Source organism: Leuciscus leuciscus (assembly GCF_965113295.1).
Source record: "Leuciscus leuciscus genome assembly, chromosome: 14".
Taxonomy (NCBI): Eukaryota; Metazoa; Chordata; class Actinopteri; order Cypriniformes; family Leuciscidae; genus Leuciscus; species Leuciscus leuciscus.
The window spans coordinates 1,831,694-1,856,987 of NC_138738.1; the positions used below are offsets into that span (position 1 = coordinate 1,831,694).

Below are 25,294 nucleotides of genomic sequence, written 5' to 3' on the forward strand. Positions count from 1 at the left end.
CCAATAACACTCAAACAAGCAGCAAATTTAAAAAAGGACCGGGTGAAATTATATAACCAGGTATATCACAAAAAGTATATATCAAATCAAGAGAAACCAAAATACAATATCCATTCACACTGATCCAGAATCAGGCCAATGCATAACCAACCAAACTATTAAGCCTATATTCTGATTGCAAGATACTATTCTTTTAAAGGGGTGGTTGATTATGATTGGACTTTTCTAACTTTAGTTAGTGTGTAATGTTGCTGTTTGAGCATAAACAACATCTGCAAAGTTACAACGCTCAAAGCTCAAAGCAAAGGGAGATATTTGCTTTTAAAGAAATAGTTTTTTAAGGACTACAACAAACGGCTGGTAGAGACTACACCACATTCCTCCCGGGTTAGTGACATCACCAACCCTAGAATTTACATAAACCCCGCCCCCGGGAACGCGATTTATAGATTATCATGACAGAATATGCTAATCAATAACTAAAAGATAACTACACATCATCTACATAAATTCATTAAATAACCAGAATCCAGAAATGTCCTGTTGCTTCTACATGTTGTCACTTCTTCTTGAGTCTTTCCATCATTGTCTGACTCCGGTTTGAACATAAAAGGCTAAAAGTTGTTGAAATTTTCAGTGCATGTCTGTGTGAGGTAAAAGGACATGAGCTCTTGAAGCTCCGCCCACTGTGCCGGGAGCAGCAGCTCATTTGCATTTAAAGGGACAGACACAAAAACTGTGTGTTTTTGCTCATCCTCAAAAAGTGACAACTTTAACATGCTGTATAAAAATATCTGTGGGGTATTTTGAGCTAGAACTTAACATACACACTCTGGGGACAAGGGGAAAAGGGCATTATACCACCCTTTTAAAATAAAGCTGTTTTGGGATGATTTATATTGTGAATAGCTCAAAACAAACGCATGCATTCGTGATGTAAGACGTGAACATGAACGACAGCAGAACATTCTGATATACAAAGTTTATTGTACATTTGCCCATGAGCTCATGGATTCGAGTGACTACACGACGACAGATATGCTACATAATAATCAAAAGCTATATATATTTAGTATGGCATTTAGCGGTTCAGAACATGCCGGCAAGCATTTGCTTCTCTTGAGAAGAAAAATTAACGACAACAGCAGCGTTCATCGTTTGTGGAAAACAGCAATCATGGATTTGATCCGAGAACATATAGGCGTGGTGGCAGACGATTAAATGACATTAGCTAAGCCAAAAAAAACACCATTTCTGTCAATGTGAATCACATGAGTGTCACTTTCCACACAAAGACGAGAAACTTAAGGCTTGCAGGATATGTGACATGCGCGGGCCTTTCCTTCTGCTGGATTCATGCGCTCTTTCTTCTTCAAACAAACGTGTAAGATTCAAAAAGCAAAACTTTTGGTCCATAATGATCATATCGAACACTTAAAATGGTAAAATAATAACTTAGCCAGCATTACTTGCATGTATCCTCAGACAAGTGTGTGTGCTGGTTAGTGCTGGTCTAGCTTTTCACAGTCGTTCTGGTGAAGCTAGTCGAGTTTTGCTGGTTAACTGAGTTAAAAACAAAATCCTGGTGGTGAAGAATCACAAACACCACAGTTATATTAATGAAACTTTACAATAACCCAGCAAACACAAATATGCTCTAAGAATTCTCATTAAGTTATGAAAACATATCAAAATTTCGTTTTTAAACATGTTTTTTCTTGGTTATGCGAACGTTAAAGGGGCTCTATGTAGAATTCAGAAAGCCTTGTTATTAGCGACACCGGTGGGCATTAAGTGAACTGCGGCCAGAAACGTATTGCTCACGTAACGTACAAGTCTGAACATGATTCGATATATATTCAATACACTCACGGCGAAGCTCTTTTTCGTTCTTTGCTTAGAAGTGAAAAGTTGGCAGCGAACATCCCGACGCAACGTTAAGATGAATATGTAAATATGTGCTGCACGCTTTCCTTTCAATAATAAACACAACAAAAATGACAGCGGTGTGAAAACAGCAGTTCAGAAAGCATCTGATCATAGAGATGTGGATGTTTGCGGCAGCTGAGATTCACCGAGATCATGACGACAAATGAGGTCATTAAAAATTACACTGTTATGATTATATTTGAGAGACTATAGTTTGAATTAATCTCTTTTCTTTGCTTGACACTTTGACATTACAGTACAGAACGGCTCTTAAGGCTATTTTATCCTGAACATTGTATAAGCATTTGTTTCATGTGTCAGTGAATGAAAGAGAGGATCTCGGGAGCGTAAACGTCACATCCTTTTGATTTTCCCGGAAAATCCGGCCTTCGCATAAAAATCAGGCTCTCAATGACAACCTATGAAGTTAGGGAAGGTCTCATCGTTACAAGCTGTTCACACATTGGCAATAAGAAAAGCAATTAATTAATACATGAAAATTCTTACATAAAACCCCTTTAAGTGAACATTACATTGTATCATTCTTCAAAGACTATGAGAATGTTACTTTTGAATATTCTGTGAACATTCCGAAACAAAGTAACATTTAAAAACGTTAGACAAACGTCCAACTGAAACATTCCATGAACGATGTATAAATGTTTTTGAGAACATTATTAAAGACCAGGAAACTTTGAATGGACGTTCTATTAACGTTGAAATTAACATGAACTAAGATTAATAAATGCTTTAGAAGTATTTATCATTGTAAGTTCATGTTAACATATGAAACCTTATTGTAAAGTGTTTCCAGATTTACTTGAGTCTCGTGGAAGTTCGTTCATATCTCAAACCTCTCTGAGTTTCCCGTGGTTGTGTATGTGTGTGTTTGTGCAGATGTAATATGTCTATCGTGAAGGTTGTGTGAGTCTGTACAGTGAAAACAAAACAACAGCGTTAAGAAATACATTCACAAGCATTTCAGAACCAAACTGAGCTCAAGTAAACATTTACACACAACTGGAAAAAAAAACTGACAGTGTTATAAAAGATACCAAAGGCAATGTAGCAAAATACACAATATTCTTTGGAAAAACAAACTGAAACCAAGCAAAGGCAACTGTGACGATATTTAACTCAAATCACTATTACAGATTCACCGATTGAATGTGCAGAACTCAACTCTCTCTTACAAACAAGTACCGTGGTGTACAAATGAGATTAATACTATGGTACTTCTCATCCGATGGCATATATTCATGTAAGAGATTGTCAGCTTCAGATCTGTCACATGACGCAACTCAAATGAATCAATGACTTGTCTCACTCAATATGTGTCTGTTAGGCTATAAGATGTTGCAGCCATGTTTACCACAGTATTCTGACTTTACATCACATATATATATTGATTGTTGTTTGATTCCAGGAAGTAATTCTGCTGCTTTTACTCAATTTTAAGCATTTTGCATTCAGTTCAGGGAGACCGGGGCAAGTTGTCACATGGCAAAGATGCGTTGAGTCATAAGTGCAAATACACCATTGTTTGTTTTGTTAATTTTATATTGATAAAATTACATATTTCACTGTCAGCTGTTTTTTTGTAACTTATAACTTATATATGTAACGTAATGTTAACTAACGAACCTTACTGTAAAGTGTTACCCTTATATAATATAGTGGGGCACGTTGTCACAACTGCCCTAGATACAGTAGGGCAACACCAAGGTCCTGGGTTTGATTCCCAGGGAATGCATGAACTGATAAAATGTAAACATCGCATGCAATGTTAGTCTGTAAGCATCTGCCAAGTGCTTAAATGTAAATGAACTATTTTTCCTGGGCAACAGCTTGGTGTGACTCAACACACCATGAGAAATATTCACTGTTTTGGAAAGTGTGACAACTTGCCCCGGTTTGTCCAGCACAAGCAACAGATGAACAGCATTAAAGGGAGAGACTGTCGGATATCTGAACACAGGAGATATATGGAAGACGAGATGATGTAAACTAACTAACTATCCTCTTTGGAGATGTTCAGTCTGACTTCTACGGGAAACGTACTTTATATCCGGCCGACTGTCCGGTCTTCATACAGACATTTTTGTTCAATATGGTTTCAAGCAATAAAACAAACAATGAAAGGCAACAGAACATCAATTACATCAGAACAAGGCAAAATGATACAGTGCATTTCTCACGTAAAATTAGTGCATTCAAAATAGTAGTTTTCCCTGTTTCATGAGTGATTCAACTAATTAACAAGAGTTCGTTTATGTTCAACTTCATACAACATCTGGCCCTCATGTTTTCAGACGACATGTATTAGAAAATGAAATGTTTATATATATATATATATATATATATATATATATATATAATGTTGAATGATTGTGAAGCAGACATATTACGTTATTAAACGTTACAGAAATTGTTTATGTACAATGTTTTTAGAAATTGCTTTGGAAGGTTTAGTGTCTTTAGGAAAAGATTTATTTATTTTTAGCAGAAAATAGGCTTTTTACCATTTAAAGAATTAACTTTAAATATACATTCTTTCTAAATATTCCTAATTTATCCACATGCAAGTTATTAATCCAGGGTGTATTAGAAAATTGTAAACTTGAGAGAAAGTGATATTTTATATTTCTTATGTACTTGAAGTGAATTTCCTAACCATGGTATTAATTTAGGGAATATTGTGACGGACATTAAGTGACCTGGTTTAAAGACGTTTTGAAATTCACAAGCTGTCGTGAAATACATTCACAATGAACACGGACGACACTTTTCAAAGGGATCCTTCATCCGAAATCTCTCATTATTTACTCCTCGCCCTCATGTTTATCAGCAACTAGCAACTTACATTTCACTATTCCTTCATATAACTTCAGAAGGCTTGGAATACGAGTCAAATAAACAACAAATAATTCCAAACAGTTTGATTGTTTGGTTCATATGAACGTATACACCTTCTACCAAAAACTTCTGTAAACCATCTGCCAGATGCATCCATGTAAATGTACGCTTATGTGTAGTTTTGGCCTTTTTGGAGCTTGACAGATGCTTGTATTTTTCGTTGCACAGAAGCAAACAACTCCTACAGCGACACAAGAGTGAGTAAACGTTGACAGAACCTTTCGGTTATTTTTCGGTGAACGATCCCTTTGAAGGATTAGTTCACTTCAGAATGATAATTTACTCTCCCCCTCGTCATCCAAGATGTTCATGTCTTCCTTTTTTTCAGTTGAAAAGAAATGAAGGTTTTTGAGGAAAACATTCCAGGATATTTCTCCATATAGTGACTTCAATGGGGTCCAACGGGTTGAAGGTCCAGATGTGAGTTTCAGTGCAGCTTCAAAGTCTCGACACGATCCCAGCCGAGGAATAAGAGTCTCATCTAGACAAACCAGCCGACATTTTATAACAAAAATAAACATTTATATACTTTTTAACCTAGAATGCTCGTCTTGCACTAGCTGTGATGCGACACACATTATGTAATCACGTTGAAAGGTCACACGTGTTTCGGTTAAAAAATGTAGGAAAGGGAGAAAAACTCAATCTCATTTTCTCCTCCAACTTCAACTTCAAAATTTTACCTTTTATTTATTTTGTAAATGCCGTTTTACTTTATTTTTGCACGTTCACTTTGTAAACACTGGGTCTGTTCTTACCCCTACGTCACGCTTGACCTTTCAACGTGATTGCGTAATGTGTGTCGCATCACAGCTAGTGCAAGACCAGCATTTGTGGTTAAAAAGTATATAAATGTGTATTTTGTTATAAAATGTCCGCTGGTTTGTCTAGATAAGACTCTTATTCCTCGGCTGGATCGTGTCGAGACTTTGAATCTGCACTGAAACTCACATTCGGACCTTCAACCCGTTGGACCCCATTGAAGTCACTATATGGAGAAACATCCTGGAATGTTTTCCTTAAAAAACCTTAATTTCTTTTCAACTGAAGAAAGAAAGACATGAACATCTTGGATGACACGAGGGTGAGTAAATGAACAGGAAATTTTAACTCTGAAGTGAACTACTCATTTAACTAGTGAGATGCAAATCCAGAAAATGTTCTTAAAGATGAAAATGCACCACATGTGAAACGATAAACGTGTCTCTCATCCATCCTGGCGTCAACCTGATGGATAAAGCTCCCAGATGTCGTTTCCAACGTTTGCCGTCTCCTCGTGGAGCCGTGCTCGTAAGTGAAACACTGCTTCTTAAACACGCAGGTGCTCACAAATACAGTCTAGCTAACACAAGCTCATGAAAGTGCGCATCTATAGCACAAATGTTATTTCTCGTGCCATTTATATGGCAAAAATAGTTTTTGCGTGCAAATGATACGCCCTGTAAACCCCTCGGGTAGGATTAGGGGTGTGGAGTGAGTCGCTGAGTCCATAAAGTGCGTATCATATGCACATTTTTGCCGTATAAATGGCACGAGAAATAAGATTTGTGCTATAGATACGCATCTTCATGAGATCGGGCTGGTCTAGCGCTGGTCGTAACGACGTCCCGCGTGGTTTCAATGTTCTTAAAGATGAAAACGCACCACATGTGAAACGATAAACACGTGTCTCTCATCCATCCGGACGTTAGCCTGATGGATAAAGCTCCCAGAAGTCGTTTCCAGCTCTCAAACTTTTGCCGTCTCCACCTTAAAGATGAAAATACACCACATGTGAAACGATAAAGACTGTTCCGGTCATCCATCTTTACGTCAACCTGATGGATTAGGCTCCCAGAAGTCATTTTCACTTCTCTTCTGCTCGTGGAGTTGTGCTTGTAAGTGAAACTCTGCTTTTTAAACACGCAGGTTCCCACAAATGCAGTCTAACGCTGGTTTGTAAAGACTGGTTTCACTTGGGTCCGGTCCAGCCTCGGTCCCCGTAAGCGCCGTCTCCGGTGGCTGAATGAGGCGACGGGACACACAGATCGGAGTCCGTGTCCGACTCGCCCTCCGCGATGTACGGCCTCACTTTAGCGCAGCGCGGCACGCCGCTAAAATAAGCGTTGTTCAGAAAGTCCAGGTTTTCTTTGGACTGCGAGATGCTGAATCCGCTGAAGGAGCGTTCGAGTTCCTCGTGATCCACCGAAGGGATTGATACGGATGTGTCGCTCTCGGCTCCGGCTTGGGAAAGCCGCCCGTCTTCACGGGAATGATGTGCACGAGATCCTCCATTGTGTCCGGTGGACGAGCGCTCGTGTGCCGGAGGCGGAGGGATACGCACTAGCGAACCGGGATCGGGGATTGGACCGGGATCAGGGATGGTTTGTGGATGCCGGGATGTGGATGGAGGACAGTGGTGATTGACGCAGGTCGAGGTTGGTGGGTCAAAGTTCTTCTGTCCTGCGGAGCTGTTGGACCGGATGATTTTGGTGATGGATCCGCTCTTCTCCATGTGCTCCACCGGACTGTGGTACGGAGGCGCCGGGTCGGGCTCCTTAGAGGCGAAGTAGGCATCCGTCTCGGACTGCGGGATTCCCATGCGCTGGATGTAGATGTTCACCAGGAAATCCAGCTTTCTCTCCATTGACATCACCTGCGGAAGAGGAAGATCTCATTGTCTTATTATGACATTATCTTAATAAAACAAACAATAAATCTCAGAATGTCAGGATCTCAGAGACTTAGGTTAGGTAAAGAATCCTAAAAAATGACGCCCACTTAGTAAGAATCAAAAGCTGAAGTGTAATAAAATACATGAAGACTCTTTTTTTTATAGACAGACAGATTGAGAGTGACTTTTTTTTGTTTTAAGATTTTTTTGGGTGATTTTTGCCTTTATTGTGATAGGATAGTATAGAGTGGACAGGAAGTGAGGTGGGAGAGAGACGGGGGACAGGATCGGGAAAGGTCCACGAGCCGGGAATCGAACTCGGGTCACCCGAAGCACAACGGCGCTATATATAGGTGTGCTGACCACGAGGCTATCGGTGCCGACACATTGAGAGTGACTCTTGAAGGACCAGCACCACATCCTCTTGTACCACTGTTTGAAGAATTAAACTTCCAGAATCTGGCAGTATGTTTTGGGAGTTAGTTCACTTTGAAATTAATTTTTGGTATGTTTTAGCTTACCTCAAGGGCATCCAAGATGTAGGTGTCTTTTTTTCCGCAGTAGTTTCAATTTTGATATTTTTAGGTCAAACCGTTCTTGTCTGTCAGTCATATAATGCAGGTCGATGGTCACTGTCTCAAAGAGCATGCACAGAGTCCAAATTAAAACAATTCCCCGTCGTCCAAATGAAACAATTCCCCATCGTAAGTACACATTGATGGCCTAAGACACGAAACGAGCGGTTTGTGTGAGAAAACGAACAGTATTTATATCGTTTTTACCTCTTATACACAGCCATGTCCAAGTGATCTGATCTGACGTGTACGCAGACTGGTGCATAGATGTATACACTAGATGTCACCTTGTCTACGGCAGTTCATTGGAACGAATGTCTTAAAGGCGACATCTAGTGTGTATATATCTATGCACCAGTCTGCGTACACGTCAGATCAGATCACTTGGCCATGGCTGTGTATAAGAGGTAAAAACGATATAAATACTGTTCGTTTTCTCACACAAACCGCTCGTTTCGTGTCTCAACATCAACATGCCTACTAATTCTGCACGCAGTGTATATTGTTGCTGAGAAGCTGAAGCTGATTTTTTTGTGCAAAAATATTTCTTAGTGTGACTGTTAAAGGGTTAAAGACAATTTGGAGTTTTGTGTCCTTTAGTTCATGTCTAAATGCTACGCAAAGATGGACCAAAATATTGCTGATCAACCTCTCAATGTTTTAACACGCTTTTATAATTAAGCTTCTCTTATGAGTCATTATGAATAACCATTTTAAATGTATTTCTTTCTGAACAATCTTTAACCGAATAATCTCTCTTCTTCCGATGAGCGTTCGCCAAGCTATAATAAGAAAATATAGGTTGACTCGAAACCCTGATTAGTTCAGTGTAAATGATTTATTGTGATGGACCTGTTTCTCCACTTTCCCGAGTCGTCCCATCATGCTGGGATCCTCCGGCAGTTCTCCGTCTGTGGTTCCTTTAGGACGATCCTTGTCTGTTATCGGAGCGCCTCGACCAACAATCTGATCCACTCTAACAATCAGTTAAAGAGAGGAAACATCTTGATAATTCATGAGTTTTTCCTGCAAACATCTGTTATAGGGGAAATATGTGAACCGGTGATTCATCATACATGGACAAAAAAACTTTTTTGATATAATCACCAATTGGTACGTAAACTAGATTTGTTTAACTAATTTGATTTATTGAGTTTTGAGTTTATCTATTTCCATTACATGTTCATTGTTAGTAACCCAAAGTTTTATAACAACAATATTCATATCAAAGAAACAATAAACCATGTATTCCATCTTGAAGCACAAAGCATTGTGGGATGTAAATGAATGCATGCGGAGGGAGGGATATGGTAATGAGTGGGCGTGTCCACACACAGATGGACAGAGGTGATTGGACAGAAAGAGTCAGGCCCTCCAGACAGACGTTTTCTGTTGATATTTGCCATTTTTGAACAATGTGTCAACGTGAAATCACATCTTTAGCTGCTTATTACATGTAGAATGCGAATGTAAGCATCAGTTTGACACATTATCCAAAGTTTCAGATGATGTGCTACACTAGCAGGGGTGCGTCTGATCTGAGACACTAGATACGGTTTTCACCAAAGCATCAGAAATATTATATCACTTCCAATTTGCTCCAAATAGTCCTTTAAAAAAGCACTGCATGTGCTCAGCAGAACGCTGGGAATCAAGCAAGCCCTGCTGAGACCGTATGAAGAAAACTGCACTTGCGATAGAATAAAAATAGTGCATCATGTTGCATGCCTTAAACAACGCCATGCCGACATGCGTTAGCAACAACAGCGATGCTAAATGAAATGAACACCATTTTTGGACGTGTGCATCTCCATTTGCTGCTTCTTACTGCCGTAACGCTTCATTTCCAAACAGCGGTGCAGGCAAACTATAGCTTAACCAGTTTTAGTTCAGCTACATGACTAGTAACTCACCGAAAACGTGACATTTGGTTCCCCTGCTTTTCTCTCAACGAAGCATCTCTTGTGATTAGTTCAGTCACAACAAACAAAGGTCATGAAGTCAATTAAGAGTTGATCATCAGGAGCGGCCTGGAGCGTTTGGGCCGTTTCAACACTAATAGACTGGATTATTTAGAATAAGAGCCACTCTTAGAAGAAAAGGTTCTATTTAGAACATTAAAGGTTCCGTCTGGCGCTTCATATACAGTGCGGAATCTTTTAGGGGCTCCGTAATGGGATCATTTTTGGGAATTAGTTTTAATTAATACATTTTTTATGAATTAAGCAGCTCGTGATGTCCAATCTTCACCCTTTATTCAAATATTATAAAAATATTGTTCAATATTTTGTAAGCATATTGTCTTTTTTTAAAGTCGAATGTTTTATTTGTGATAATAACGCAATAAAACATGCCAAAATTTTGGCCAGGTTGTCATACAAAGAAATTATAAGCAAATGCTAAAACAAGAGAGAACCAACGGAATATTAGGTATGATTTTTTCTGTGAGCTTATTGTTTTTCTATGCATTTTTTGCATAGTAAAATAAAAATTGTAGCTGTAGTTTGCCTTTTTTTGTTGTTGTTGCTAAATAATTGTCAGATAAATACCTTAAAGGGGCTTTATGTAAGAATTTTCATGTATTAATTGCTTTTTTATTGCCAATGCGTGAACAGCTTGAAACGAAACTTTAAAAGCGAGACCTTCCCCGACTTCAGAGGTCGTCTATGAGGAGTTACACCACCGGGTGTGCATTATTTTTGTAATAATTCAACGCCCTGGAGTCGATTATTCCGCCTATACTACGGTTTACCACACCTCAAAGCATTGTTCAGATGATGTATTTCAAGACATTCGTCAGGTTTTTGTCCTTAAACGCTCTTGTGTGTAGGACTACTTTCTTACGCATCTAATCCCACACCTCCGTTGCTAATTCCAAAACGTCATTTTAGAGCTATTGATAGATAGCAGACTAATGCAGTTATTAATGCAGTTATTAGAGAGAGAGAGAGAGATTAAGCTTGTGTGAATAACCCGAGTCTGTGTGTCTCTCATCAGTGTTCAGAAGCAGCGTCTCTATACTCATAGTGAAACTGTAAGTTTATCTGCTTCAAGAACAGCGCCGTTATTCCCTCGCTAGTGAGAAATGTCATGTAGCTTTTAAGGCGCTAATCTATTTTACTGATAAAATCATCAGAGCAGCGCTGAGTGTGTGTCTGTACTGTATGTGTGTGTGTGTCTGAGTGGGAGAAAGAGAGTTGTGCGTTCTGTACATAATAAAACATAATTTAGTGGCAAAAAACATGGCAAAAATGTGTTGTTTTTATCGTATTGTTTATATTTCTTTGTTCGCTCAGTGTCGTCGTGGTTTTGGTTATTTTGCTGTTGTTGGCTTTAAATAGACCTTTGAAATAACTCAAATAATTTAGTGAAAGTGATATGGAACTGTAATGCGGTCAAAACCTGCCTGGAACTACTTTATCTGTGCGTTCCCCTGAAAATAATTGCAGTGTTTACAATAGTTTTCACCAATATTTTGAATTAGTTTTCATTTTTATATTTTATATTTTCGTTTTAATTTAGTTGAATGAATGAGGCATTTGTATAGCGCTTTCATATGTCCTACTGTCCACCCAAAGCGCATTTACAATCATATCAGGGGATATAGCCTAGTTAGTTTTAATAATTTTGTTGTGTGTTTTGCCATTTTTATTAATATTTGTTTTAAATATATTTATATAGTTTACTATTATTAATACACCTTAGAATGTTCATCAACCAATCAGATTCAAGCATTCAACAGCACTGTAGTAATAATCTGTTGTAACTGCGGGCTGCAGTTCACTTAACGGCCACTGGTGTCGCTAATAACAAGGTTTTCTGAATTCTACATTCAGCCCCTTTAACCAAGTTTAGTGTTTTGTTCTTCCCTTACTTAAAAAACATATCAAATATATTCCTTAAATTTGATAGTTTAATCAAAACAAAGTTCCCCTCCAATAATGGAAGAATAATTGAAGACATTTCTCCTTTTTTGCTCTTTAGAGGCTTAAATAGAGCCTTTTCTCTCTAAGAGTGGAGTTTGTGGTCCCTGATCACTCAAGCTCAGTCTCTACTAGCCATGTAGTCTGAAACAGAAGCAGGTTTCTTCATTTGTCTCTGGATAGAGATCTGGCGATGCAGTCTGGGGCGTCCTAACCTAGAAGACAACTGGGGCGACCCTTTGGTTCCTTTGGTTGAACACTTCTTTTGGCGAGGGGTGCTGGGACCCGGAGGACCCGAAGGACCCGAAGGACCCGGAGGACCCAATATCATATCTAACCTGGCAAAGCAAATAGAGTAGATGCAGAGTGACGTGATACGGACCAGCGCAAACGTCAGGACCCTCGACGGGACACGGGGAGAAACACAAACCAACAACAACAAGCCCAGAGATTCCCAGAAAACATATTCCAGACATACTTATGATTACGATAGAAAGCTCTCTGTCTCTGATCGATGCAGTGATGTCAGCGATCAACGTGTGGTGAAAGTATGCCATTAATGTTTTCAAAATATAAAAGCAGGAATATATTTACATATGTGAAATCATTACCACATTCAAAAGGATTCCCCTAAAATATGATGATGTGACTGAAGTACTTGAATATGTTTAAATGCACTGAAAAGTGCAAAAAGAAAGAATGAACTAAGTATATTTTGCTTTCTAGGACTCTACACAGAGTTTTCACTAATATTTTTAATTCGTTTTCATTTTTATATTTTCTGTTTTTATTTTAATTTACTTAGTTTTAATAATTTTGTTGTGTGTTTTGCCATTTTTATTAATATTTTCAAATATATATATTTATATTGTTTTATTTATTTATTTTTATTTCAGTTTAAGTTTTAGTTATTTTAGTTGGGAAATGTTGCCTTGGTTTTCAATATTATAGTTTTTGTTAATATTTTGAATTACGGTAGTTTTAATTTTTTATATTTCCTGTTTTCATTTTAGTTAAAGTTTTATTAATTAGTTTTTTTAATAAAATATATATATTTTTAAACGTATATAATTTTTTCATAAATTTTTATTTAAGTTTTTGTTTTAGTTACTTTAGTTCAAGATAAACTAAATAAAAAAAGTTTGGCTTAGTTTTCAATATTATAGTTTTCACTGATATTCTGAATTAGTTTTCACTTTTTTCAACCAAACTTTAATTTAATGACTGAAAAAATTTTAATATATCAGAAAATCTTACATATTTATATATTTTCTCTAATAAAATATGAAAAATATATGTTCACTACATTATGAATGTAGGTAGAATTTTTTTAATTATTATTATTATTTTTTGTTTTACAAATATCATTAATTTCTGAATCATGAAAATCACCTTTTCTCTGAGTTTAATGATTTGAAAATCACAACTAAACTCGCCACGTCATAAAAACTGTTAAATGATCTTATACTTTTGAAACATGCAGTCGACAAAATGTTCTTTTTTTGTAAATAAAGAAAACAAGAAAATACTATTTCAATCTTTCTACTTCAAAATGTCATGTTTAATTCAATGCGTTATTTATTCTTTGTAAATATTAGTGAAATTTATTTAGCAATTTCTGTGAAATCCTACACCATTTTCTTTCAAAGTATGAACATGCATTTTCAATTATTTTTGAATAAATGAATAGATTTGGACATAAAAAATCATTACTGACCCACAAATGCTGCTCTGAACTGCTAAACTATCATGATATTATATCTCAATAAATGAAAATGTAGATAATGTTCCTCAAACACACACATTATGCAGCTGAAGTGAAGTGTTTGGGTGTTGTATATGTACATATTCTGACAGATATGAAAACAGTGAGAGACATTTAGGAAACTAAGCCATGCAGAACACAGGAAGAACAACACTGTACGGTGTGTGTGTGTGTGTGTGTGTGTGAAGAGCTGAGGTGTTTCTGCTCTTGCCTGGACTGGAGGTTTTTAATCCTCGCCAACATGTCGAGATGTCCGGCTGAATATTGCTCTATGACATCCATCACGTCATACGGCCGAAGACTCTCTTTAAACTTGCGCTTGGACACCATGAACCTCATGATGCTGCGGGGACAAATAATTCACACACATTATCACTGTTAAAACACTCTGAACACAAAGACATGGGTGAATCTCAGAGAGCCGGTGCAGAGCCGGTCCAGAGCCGGTCCAGGGTCATATTTCACAACAAAAACAAAGAAATAACAAAATATATTTTGCTTTCTAGGACCCAGTGTTATTTGTTGAATTAGCTTTCACTAGTATTTGGCCATATTTTGTGTTTTATTTTTATTTTAGTTAGTTCAAATAATTTTGTTGTGTTTTGCCATTTTTGTTATTAAATAAATCTAGGTTTTTTTTCCAGTTAAAATTTCAGTGAAAATAAATATGAGAAATGTTGCCTTGATTTTCAATGTTATAGTTTTTGTCAATATTCTGAATTTTAATTTTAGTTAAAATTTGTATAATTTTGTTGTGTGTTTTTAAAACATGTCTATATATTTATTTTTATTTCTATTTCAGTTTTCATTTTAGTTATTTTAGTTCATCAAGATAAACTATTAAAAATTAGTTTAGCCTGGTTTTCCATATTTTCACTAAAACTTATAATTAGTTTTGATTTTTATACTTCCTGTTTTCATAAATTTTTTTAGCTTAAATTTTAATGCTTTTGTTGTTTGTTTTGTCATTTCTATTATTTATTTTAAACATGTCTATAATTTCAATAATATTTATTTCAGTTTTAGTTTTAGTTTGGGTTAAATAAAAAAAAACTGAGAAATTATTATAGTTGTTAATATTTTGAATTAGATTTATTTTTATATTTTATGTTTTTTATCACAATAATTATGATGTGTTTGTTATTTTTATTAGTTTTAACAAAAATGTCTGTAGTTTTTAATAATTGTATTTTTTATTAAACTAAATAAAAATGAGAAATTTTGCCTCGGTTTTCAATATTATAGTTTTCACTAATATTCTCAATTAGTTTAAAAAAAAATATTTCTTGTTTTCATTTTAGTTAAAGTTGTAATAATTTTGTTGTGTGTTTTGTCATTTTAATTTTACTGTTATTATTTTGTAATATGTCTAGCCTATGTCGTGAAATTTTTAAGTTCAAGTTATTTCAATTTAAGTTATTTTAGTTCAAGTCAAACTAAATAAAAATGTAAAAATGTTGCCTTGGCAACTATCTGAAATAAAATAAGTTTAAGTTTTTATTTTTTTAATATTTTTTTTCAAGTAAATGTTATTTTATGGTTTTAGACCATATGATTTTTACTATTGATTTTGCAGTGAAATATGACCTGAACATCTGGTTTTCGTGAGATTTAGTCCTGAACCGAGTCGAAGACACTGCTATATATTTTTCCGTTCGATACTGACCTTCAATATTCAAAATATCTCATGCATAAGCGTCGCTGGCATGATCTGAGCAATGAAACTGTGAATGTAACGAAGGATTCAAAAGACTGAATGTAACAAGTTTTGAAACTTACATTCAGGAAAGACTGAGTTAATGAGGTAATATTATGTGATGCAGACTTCTCTAGTATTATCAATAATATTACACGTCTGATGGAGCATTAAAGTCCCTTCTGAGTGATGCTGCCTGTCTCATCTTTGCTTACCACACGGCCCTGATGGTAACTTTTAGTCCCGGCGTTAAATCCTGAGGGACAAACTCACAATGGCAGCTCTTATTGTCATCAACAATGTCTTCTCCGGGAAGGCTGGCTTCTAAAAAACACAACACGGACAGGAGGACTCTAGAGTTAGTGCACAAACCCCTAACCCTGCATTCAACTCTACTTAACCTTAACTCGGTCACTCGCTCAGCCCGACACCAGATCGGTCAGGGTCATGCCATTTATCAGGTGTGAACTGGTGTGAGACGAGCATCATGGGGAATCTGAGACAACCGTGGCCCAAAATACACCAAAGCCATCCAGTCAGTGACCCCAAAACACATCTGGACGAGGTTAAACTGGATGAACATCAATGCATCAGATAATAAAACATCAAATCAAGTGCTTTTTCATTTTAGAGATGGTTTTACAGTGGCTTATGTTTTAATGTTTTTTAAAGAAGTCTCTTCTGCTCAATTTATTTGATAAAAAAAAAAAAAAATTATTACAATGTAAATCATCTGTTTTCTATGTGAATATACAGTAAAGTGTAATTTATTCCTGTGATCAAAGCTGAATTTTCAGCATCATTACTCCAGTCTTCAGTGTCATATTTTTTCTTGATTTGAGACTTGATTTGATATTTCGTGTCGAATGCAGTGACATTCAAACATTTTTAAGTGTGACTTAAAGTCCAGACACATAGTTGAGGTGGCTGTACAAGCAAACAGCAGTAACCTATTTAATTTAACTCATATTTTTCAGCAGACTCAGTTTGGAATCAGTGAAAGCAAGTCAGTCAAAAGACATTATTTAACACACTGTTTTGACTATGAGTGAGTTAATAAAGCGCTGTTAATGGCCACAAAGAAACCGATTCATCAATAGCATTGACTATTTTCAACAACATATAGATTAAACTTGAATGTAAAGTATACTAGTGATATCTCAGCGCTGGACTTCATAACTACATTGAGTTTTCTACAGCAGTTCTCAACTGGTTTTATGGTGCAAGTTGCAACCCAACACAATACCGAACCTGTAACCAGTATTAAATGTAATACGGGTCATTTTCTCTTACAAAAATTTTTTTTTAGGTCAAGACCCACCAGTTGAGAACAACTAGAGTCATTACTTAAATAACACTAACCAGCCCTGTTTCTTGTTTCCATGCAAAACGCTGATTTCATCTGTGATTTTGGGCCACAGTGTCTTTCTCCTGTGTTACCATTCATTAGCACAGACCATCTGGAGCCGGGCAAAAGCGTAAGAATAAATCTACCTGTGCTTATTATGCCAAATAAACCACAGAGCCTGGAAACAACTGTCCCTCGAGTGAATAATGATGCTCTGAAATGGGTTTATTGAGGCTGATAGTTGTTCCTCAGCTCTGTGGTGTTTCACTGCATTCAAGTTTCCTCCTCGGGACTAACTAGTGTTCCTCACATGCAGGTACAGGAGCAAAGTTTGCAGCCATCAACTAGCACTAGTTCTAGGGTTGGTAAAAACGGGTCCAGCCGATTGTGATAATCTCTTACTGATTAACCCTTCAATTGCTGCGATAGTTTGGGGAGGAGAGATGGTAATAAAGGCTGGTTACAAAAACAACCACAAAACAAACCTGCTTTAAATCTAGAAACGTCAAGGAACAATGCTCATAATAATGGAAAAAGTTGTTGTTGAAACTAGTAAATTCTCTGAAGGTGAAGCAGATTTTAGTTCTAAAGTTATTCTTTTGTTGTGCAGTTAATCAAAGCCTCAATGCATCAAATAAAGCATTCACCGTCAGAGAAATGACACACTCTTTCTCGTATGATGTGGAATGTTCAAGTTCTCAAAGAGTGTCAGTGTTTAAATACAATGAAATGACATTCAAGTGAAGGTGCAGTTTGAATTCTGGACATTCTTCAGGACATTCTCACAATCACATGGATTTCACTTACGTTTTGATATATGTGTGAACAACATCAAGTATGAACGCTATTCTAACTAGTGCTATACATTAAAATATATTCTAACCATCTGATCAATGTATAGATGACAGCAAGACCTTACACAGCATTACTAGCACAGCATGACTAGCTGCAACTGCTAGAAGCTTCTAAAACAACTGAAATGAGAAAATGTAATGTTACTATTAAAGAAACTCATCACTGATAAAGAACATTAATGAAGCACTTATAAAATATATTTGAACATGAAATACAGAAGTTGTTTAGTTGCATCACAGAATATCTATAATCCACCTTGGAGCTCAGTGTAAAAAAAACATGTGCAATGTGAACTGTAGTGTTTCTGTAATCTACCATTTGCTTTCATTGGATTTAAATGTAACTTGCATTCGATTTTAATTATTGCTTTAAATCTGTTACTGCTAATATGGCAAAATTGTAGCCAGAACCCAATAATCTTGTATATATATTCATGTTTTAGGACATTGAATATGTTTCACAAGCTATGGGACTTTAGTAACAGAATTATTGACCATTAGTGGCACCTTTTCATTTATATATAAAAAATGGCAAAATAATTAACAAACTAATTAACAAAAACAAAAAGATTTGATCTTATAGAGAGCAAAAACAATAAGAAAAACCATCATGCTAATTATTTTCAAAGCAATGTGAACATGCAAACATTTCAACATTAATAACACATCAGATTCCCAACGAATACTTTTGGAAAATATAGTTCAAAATCAAAGAGAAAGCTCAATGGACAGTCCAGTATTTAAAGCAGGTAAGATTTCACAGACTGGCATATCCTCAGACCGCTGTGATGAACTCAATACACAAGTGGTAATGATCTGGATTCATACAAATCACATTTTAAACTTGCCTACGGCTAATGCTACCGCTAACCCGGATGTCGACATCACTTCACTGAGTTGAGAAAAGCACGTAAAAGTCCTGGCAGAAAGCGATGCATAAGGATGTAGTGTAACAACGAATTATTATTTTTTCCGAAGTGTTGACAACTTAGTGTTAACTAATAATTGTTGCAAACTGGCACTACCAACAAAATATTAGTGCATTCCTGGAACTGGGGTCATGGTGCAAAGGACCCTAGGTTGATTTTACTCCGAACCATCCCTTTAATCAGTTTCCTCTATTAAAGGAGCTGTGGAGATATGAAGCTCACTATTGTAGCGCCCTCTAGGGGTATCTTCATGAAATTTGGTGCATGTCTTCAGATTGTCCTGGCGTCCTTGCGCACCAAAATTTGTTAAGTTTGTACACTGGGTTTACGTGAAACAGGCTTATTAGTCAATGTGGACTGCGCATGAAAATTCAATTGAAAATGTAATCTGCAAAACAAAAGATAATAAAAAATTCCCTGAATAACTTTTTGGTAAGAAATGTCTAATGTGAATCAGAACAAATGTCTACTGTATGTTGAGGTTGAAAAATTAGCTCTTTTTCAATCGAATATGTCACATAACCCCATATGGTCACATATGGCTGAGTTATATATTTGCTTATTACAGCAACACGTAGTGGCTGAGTTACACTCAATTTGGTACAGTGCCTCTTAAAGAAGAATATGCACGTATGTCAAAACTTCATGAAGATCAGACAATCATATTTGAGATAACTGGCGGCCATATTTTTGGTGGCCATTTTAGCAGATTTGTAGCCTGGGAAAACCCAGACAACTACCGGCAAATTAAGATTTGCTCTGCAAGTAGTCTGGCAAAGAGCTCATTCAAGCCCATTTCTAATCCGTCGAAATCGCGGCACCAATCAGAAACGTTGAGGCGGGCTTTACACAATGACGATCGCTCTGATTGGTTTTAGGTCTATCCAATTGCGCCCAGAGGCATTTGAGCGACGTCCGTTGGTGAAGCCACCAACTTTTAAATGCATTATTATATTCCAATTGCAAACACATGAGGACAGTCTCCATGTAAGACCCACTGGCAGATGAACGTGCTTCTACATTTCTCTCCGAAACGGTAGGAAATTAAATTAGATTTAATAGAGGATTTTAACTGTGACAAGATGATTGACAGGGCAGTTTACGTGACAGGATGCACGCGACAGATCCGTCCGATAAAGATGACGAAGTAGTATGTCCCAAAGCTTGCCTACTTTTTTGCTACACATTCAAAAGTAAATACATTTTCTTCACAAAAAGAGTACATACTTTTATGGCGTAGTGTAACTTATGGCTTTACACGATGACGATCGCTCTGATTGGTTTTAGGTCTATCCAATTGCGCCCAGAGGCATTTGAGCGACGTCCGTTGGTGACGCCCCTTTGGAAATTAGTTATTAATGAAGCTTTGCCAGACCATAACTCAGTTACTACTGAGAATGGTCTGGTTTTAACCAGGCTAGCAGATTTGTCCAAATGACGGCTAAAGTCTTAAATGCAGGTACATTTAAAGGGTTAGTTTTATTCTGTACTCATTTACTCACCCTCAAGTTGTTCCAAACCTAAACAGGGAAAAAAAGAAAATGGGTAACTAAACAGTTGATGGACCCCATTGACTTCCATAGTATGAGGGAAAAAAATACTGGGTCCCATCAACTGTAGTTCACCCAAAACTACAGGGTGAGTAATGATGACAGAATTTTAAGGAGTTTCATCAATATTATTCATGATGTGGATGCTGTAAAACAGCACTATATACAGAGTATCTGAAGTTCACATTTGAGTCTCTTTAAATTCATCCCAGCGGTCCTGAGAGATATGCAGTCAAATAAGAATGGAAAATTTTATATAATGTAGCTTTAAATAGGTTTTTAAAAAAAGCATATAACATGCTGTATCAAAGTGAGCTCACGTTTGAACCCTCCTTTGAATGAAACCCAATTAAAGCACATAAGGAATTAAACTGGACTAGTGAAATCACAAGTTAATATTCAGAACAACAGCATGATTGTGTAATACTGCTTAACTAATGTCAAATAATTCAATACAGTTATATTTTTTAACGCCCAAACCAAATTGAAAGCATATTTGCAGACTGGTAGTTGTAGCTGGTTAGTTAGATTGAATATAGGAGCTCGACCCATCTGGATCGCCTGACCTGGAGAGTTCCTGTGTCTCAAATCTTCCTCTTGCATCTCAATGAGCACTTTAGCATCAGCATCCAACATAGAAACGGAAAGGACAGCATCAGGATCCACATTCATCAGAAAAAATGAGGGGAAAATCATAAACGCACACATGGATTACAAAGGTCGTTCTTTCCACAAGCTGCTTCTGTCCGTGTGATTCTCTCACGTGTTTTTATCAGGTTTAATCAGATGACTAATAATTAATCATCTCAAACTGTACATTCTTAAATCAAATGTCCACTTGAAACTAATCATTGAATTTGCACTTTGTGGAAAGTGTAACCAAAGCACAGACTTTTTCATAAATTATATTTCAATATTCCAACAAAACACAGTCTAACGATTCAAGCCAAATGTTATGATTGGTATGTAAAATAATATATATTTATGCCATAATTTATGTCATGGAATCCTATACTGTATTCATACCAATCATAAAACTAGTTATTTTGAATATTAATAAAGTATTACACATATTAGCTAATAAAATAATTAGCACAAGAATATTTGTTTCAAAGTTTCTCCACAAAAAACATTGGCAGCAAATGCAACACTCGATGATATATAAGATACACTTGCACAAATAACACAGACAGAAAGAAGTACACTGATCACGATACTGAAATCACATGCAATAATGGCACAACAGAAAGACAGAACAAGATCCTGATGTGTGGAACTAGTAGAGTCTAGTTAATCTAGTTTCTGTCAAAACACTTTCTCACCTGAGGATTCTTCTAAAAATCTCAATGCAACTTATTCAAGCCTAATAAAGTCCCTTTTGTATTTTGGGCATCCAAGACCACATCCAATCTACTTGAATGGGGGAATCTGCGCCTCACACTCACATTTAACTCGTTCCCCGCCAGCATTTTTGATCATTTTCACAAAAATTTCATGGCCCCCAGAATATTTTGTTGCATGAATATCTGAATATATCAAAAGAAAGAGCTGAGCCTCTGCTTTTTTATTTTATTCTAGCTTCATGCATTCTTGAAAACACTTGAAAGTGGGAAAGTTTCAGATAAAAAGAAACATTTTGAACAAAATGCTGAGAAAATCAAATTATTATTAAGACTACAACGTGTATTAGCAATACTTTTACGTTTCTTTCTAGTCCTTTTTGCCTGTGTTTTTGATCAGGAGATTCAGTACTCTTTCAGAAGATGTGTAATAGCGCCCCCTACTGTAAAACAGTGAAAACACGTAAAGCCACAAAAATCCGTCAATGGCGGGGAAAGAGTTAAATTAAATATTTCAAATCAGCAAAAAATTCTGATATGAACCGGCCCATAAATGTTACACTCGAATAGCCTTAAAAAAGCATATATTTCAAGGCAGCCGGAGCTTCTAACGACAGCTGCAGTGACACGATGACTTTACCAGTTGCCGATTGGTTCTTTTATTTAGAAGGCGGGACTAATTCCGCCATATTGTGAACTGCACTTTCTCCCATTCATAAGTAATGTGTTTGTATATCTAAAGTCTTTGATGCCTAACCAGTTTTAAATTATCTCAAAAACAAGACCAGGCACTAGTTTTTAATTCTCTGACATTTTATCCAATGCAACTTCAAGAACACAAACTACAGTGATGTTGCGCTTCACAACACTGCAAAAAGTGTTCAGTTCACTTACTTAAAAAAATTGAGTAGACCTGTTGCCTTAAAATTATCAAGTAAAAAAACGTAATGCTTAATTGAAAAAATTAAGTTATGTGAACTTGACACCATTTTTTTGATTAAGCATGAAGTTTATTTACTTAATACTTTTAAAGCACAGGTTTCCTTAATTTTAAGTGTTAAGTTAAGTCAATTGATCACTTTTTACAGTGCACTTATGAGTCTACAACTGTGATGACTGTCAAATGAATCGGAATACACCTATACGAACATATACAGTATATGAGTTTTTCTTCACTGATTAACACCAACAACAACCAAACCATGACCAAAGCGTACAGATGCAGAAGGCAACAGTGGTGCACAGGAACGGGACGGTTTGCCTCACCTTCTGAGTTCTGGCGGGACGCGGCGCCTTTAAAGCGGAAGGCTTGTCTGGCCCGACTGGACTGGCCGAAGCTGAGGCTCTTGGGTACTTTGGACGGGCTGTCCTCCATGCTGTTTGCACTGGGCGAGCGTCGGAGCGGCTGCTGGCCCTGAGGAGAGTTCTTCCCTTTACTCGCAGAGTTCCTCGGGCTGGAGAACACGCGCTCCTTCAGACTCACTTTCTGACTGTTAAACGGGTATCAGGGTTTAAAAGTTAGAAACTTTAAAGTTAAACTTAAAAGACAATTGCATTCAAAAATAATGGCAAGGATCTCTCAAAGTTAAGAACAAACATTCTTCCTGTGACATTAATAGAACATTTGTTGAAATGTATGTGGTCTTCAATAATGTTCTCAAAATGTTAAACGTGGTTTTATACATCATTCGTGGAACGGTTTTCTGAAACATTTAGTCTAATGTTTTTTAAACGTTACTAAAGACTTTTTTCAGATAGTTCAGAGTACATTCAAAAGTAACGTTCCCAGAATACTTGCAAAATGATAATGTGGCGAAAATATTTATTTAATGTTTTCTCCAACGTTCGTATGACGTCGGTTTTTAGAACATTTAAAAACTGGTCTTTTTAAACATTCAGAAATAACTTATATTAAGATAGAAATAACTGAATAACTGTTCATAACTTAATAGGGAACGTTAGCACATATTCTTGGAACATATGTTTGTTAGATGGGTTTCCACTTACACATTCTGATGTTGATTGATATTTGTATGATTGCAGGGCTATGTTTATTTGATCAAGTGTCCTGAATATATCTGAAAAATGTCTTAAAACACGTATAATTGTCTAATTTTGCATTGCATCACCACTCTGAGTATGCATTCAATTTTTATCAATTCAACAGCATGTCTTTTGCATATATTTACACACAAAAAAACAATTTGAGATTTATGCATTTTTAAATGCATATAAAATTCCCGTCCGTTTAGACTGCACAGTTTTAACAAACTAATAAACTTGATGCATATTCAGGTCAGATTTCTGCACTTAAAAATCATTGCACATTTTATTATTAACTATTTGCATATGTATGATTTTGTTTAAATAATCATATTTTCAAACTCATTTATTCAGATAGATTAGAATCAGCATAAATGTGTTCAGTTAAAAAGTATGAAGATGTATTAATTCAACATGTACAGTATGTTAAAATGTATGAGATTAAAACAAATTGGATTTATTTGATGATAAATATATAAAACACACAATATTACACACAATCAGTGTATTAGTACTGTTACAGAAATCTGACAACAAAACTGACAAAATGGTTTTTACGTTAAAAACTGTCTAATCCAAATGAATGGAAACTTTATATGCAATTCAAATACATAATAAATGCATAAAATAAATCGTAATTTAGGCCTAAATATTTTTTGAGTGTATGATAATTTACTGGAAAGTTGTAATTTAGCCTCATGTATTTGCAGTTGTATTCAGTACTTTCCCAAAAAAAATGATTACTAATAAAGTACAATCAAACAGTTGTTCATATTCATATCTGAATGATCTGCATTACATAATGTTTGTTAATGACGGTTATTATGAAGTGTTTCCCTGGAGGGAAGGAGCAGGAGATTCTGTGTTTCGTTGAAATGTGGGCGGATATATTGATGTGCATTTGGCTTATTAAACGCTACACATCTGTCTGCACACAAACAAGGTCACACTAATACACACATACACACGCACACAATGTGTTCATTGATGTGGACGTGCATCGCTGGACTGGTCAAATATTTGCACACAAACAACATCTCTAAAACACGTCCTGTGCTGACAGAACTGATGACACTGAAACTGACACGATGCATGCGAAGGAAAGCATTACATATGACATTTAACATTAGAAGAAACACTGTTTTGTGGCGTCTGAGAAATGTGATTTTTACTCACCCCGGAGAGGCTTCGGCTTCCTTCCTGTGTTGGAACACAAAATCATACTTTTGTCCTTTAACAAACTGAACACAGGTTACCTTTTTGAACTATAACACTGTAAAAAATTATTGTGATTTTAACGGTTTAAGACTGTAAAAATGCTAGAGTGAAAAACTGTTAAGAGAAAGTTTCCTTACTATATACGGTAAACAACTGTGATAGATCTAATGGTAAAATACCGTTAAATTTACAGTTTTTGGAAGTGAAAAAGAACAAGTCACTGTATAATTTACAGTGAAACCACGTAAATTGACATTCCCACAATTCCCTGCGTGACACTTCACATTTGATGTATTTTTGTTGAAATAACTATGTTTCTTCATAGTTTTCTTAGTTTTTTCTAATCAGTTATGACATTAGGGTTTTACGTTACATTTAATGTTGTTAAATTAATGTTTATTGCATTTTTTTAAATTTCATGTGTGTAAATTTCATGTTTAGTGTGTGTGTGAATGACACTGTGCAGCTTCTATATATCAGTATTAACTTTCTTGTGTAAGCGCTGCTTGTTATGATCTTTAATTCATCATGTGATTTTCATCACCACTGTGATTG

At 36.2% G+C, this 25,294-nt stretch overlaps 1 protein-coding gene across 2 annotated transcripts in view; it reads right to left on the reverse strand.

Annotated features, from left to right (window-relative positions):
• Positions 1–974: 974 nt before the first annotated feature.
• The window catches only part of kcnq2b (potassium voltage-gated channel, KQT-like subfamily, member 2b), a 60,283-nt gene continuing 35,963 nt past the window's right edge, over positions 975–25,294 (reverse strand). Inside the window, exons 10-16 of one of the 2 annotated variants that reach the window (XM_082189716.1) lie at positions 24,698–24,721; positions 22,745–22,968; positions 20,705–20,752; positions 15,673–15,781; positions 13,973–14,104; positions 8,926–9,049; positions 975–7,480 (exon numbers count right to left, since the gene is read on the reverse strand). In XM_082189716.1, coding sequence (XP_082045842.1) covers positions 6,797–7,480; positions 8,926–9,049; positions 13,973–14,104; positions 15,673–15,781; positions 20,705–20,752; positions 22,745–22,968; positions 24,698–24,721 — 1,345 coding nt within the window. In that variant the 3' untranslated portion in view covers positions 975–6,796. The remainder of the gene's footprint in view (positions 7,481–8,925; positions 9,050–13,972; positions 14,105–15,672; positions 15,782–20,704; positions 20,753–22,744; positions 22,969–24,697; positions 24,722–25,294) is intronic. The other variant, XM_082189717.1, reaches the window with a different exon arrangement.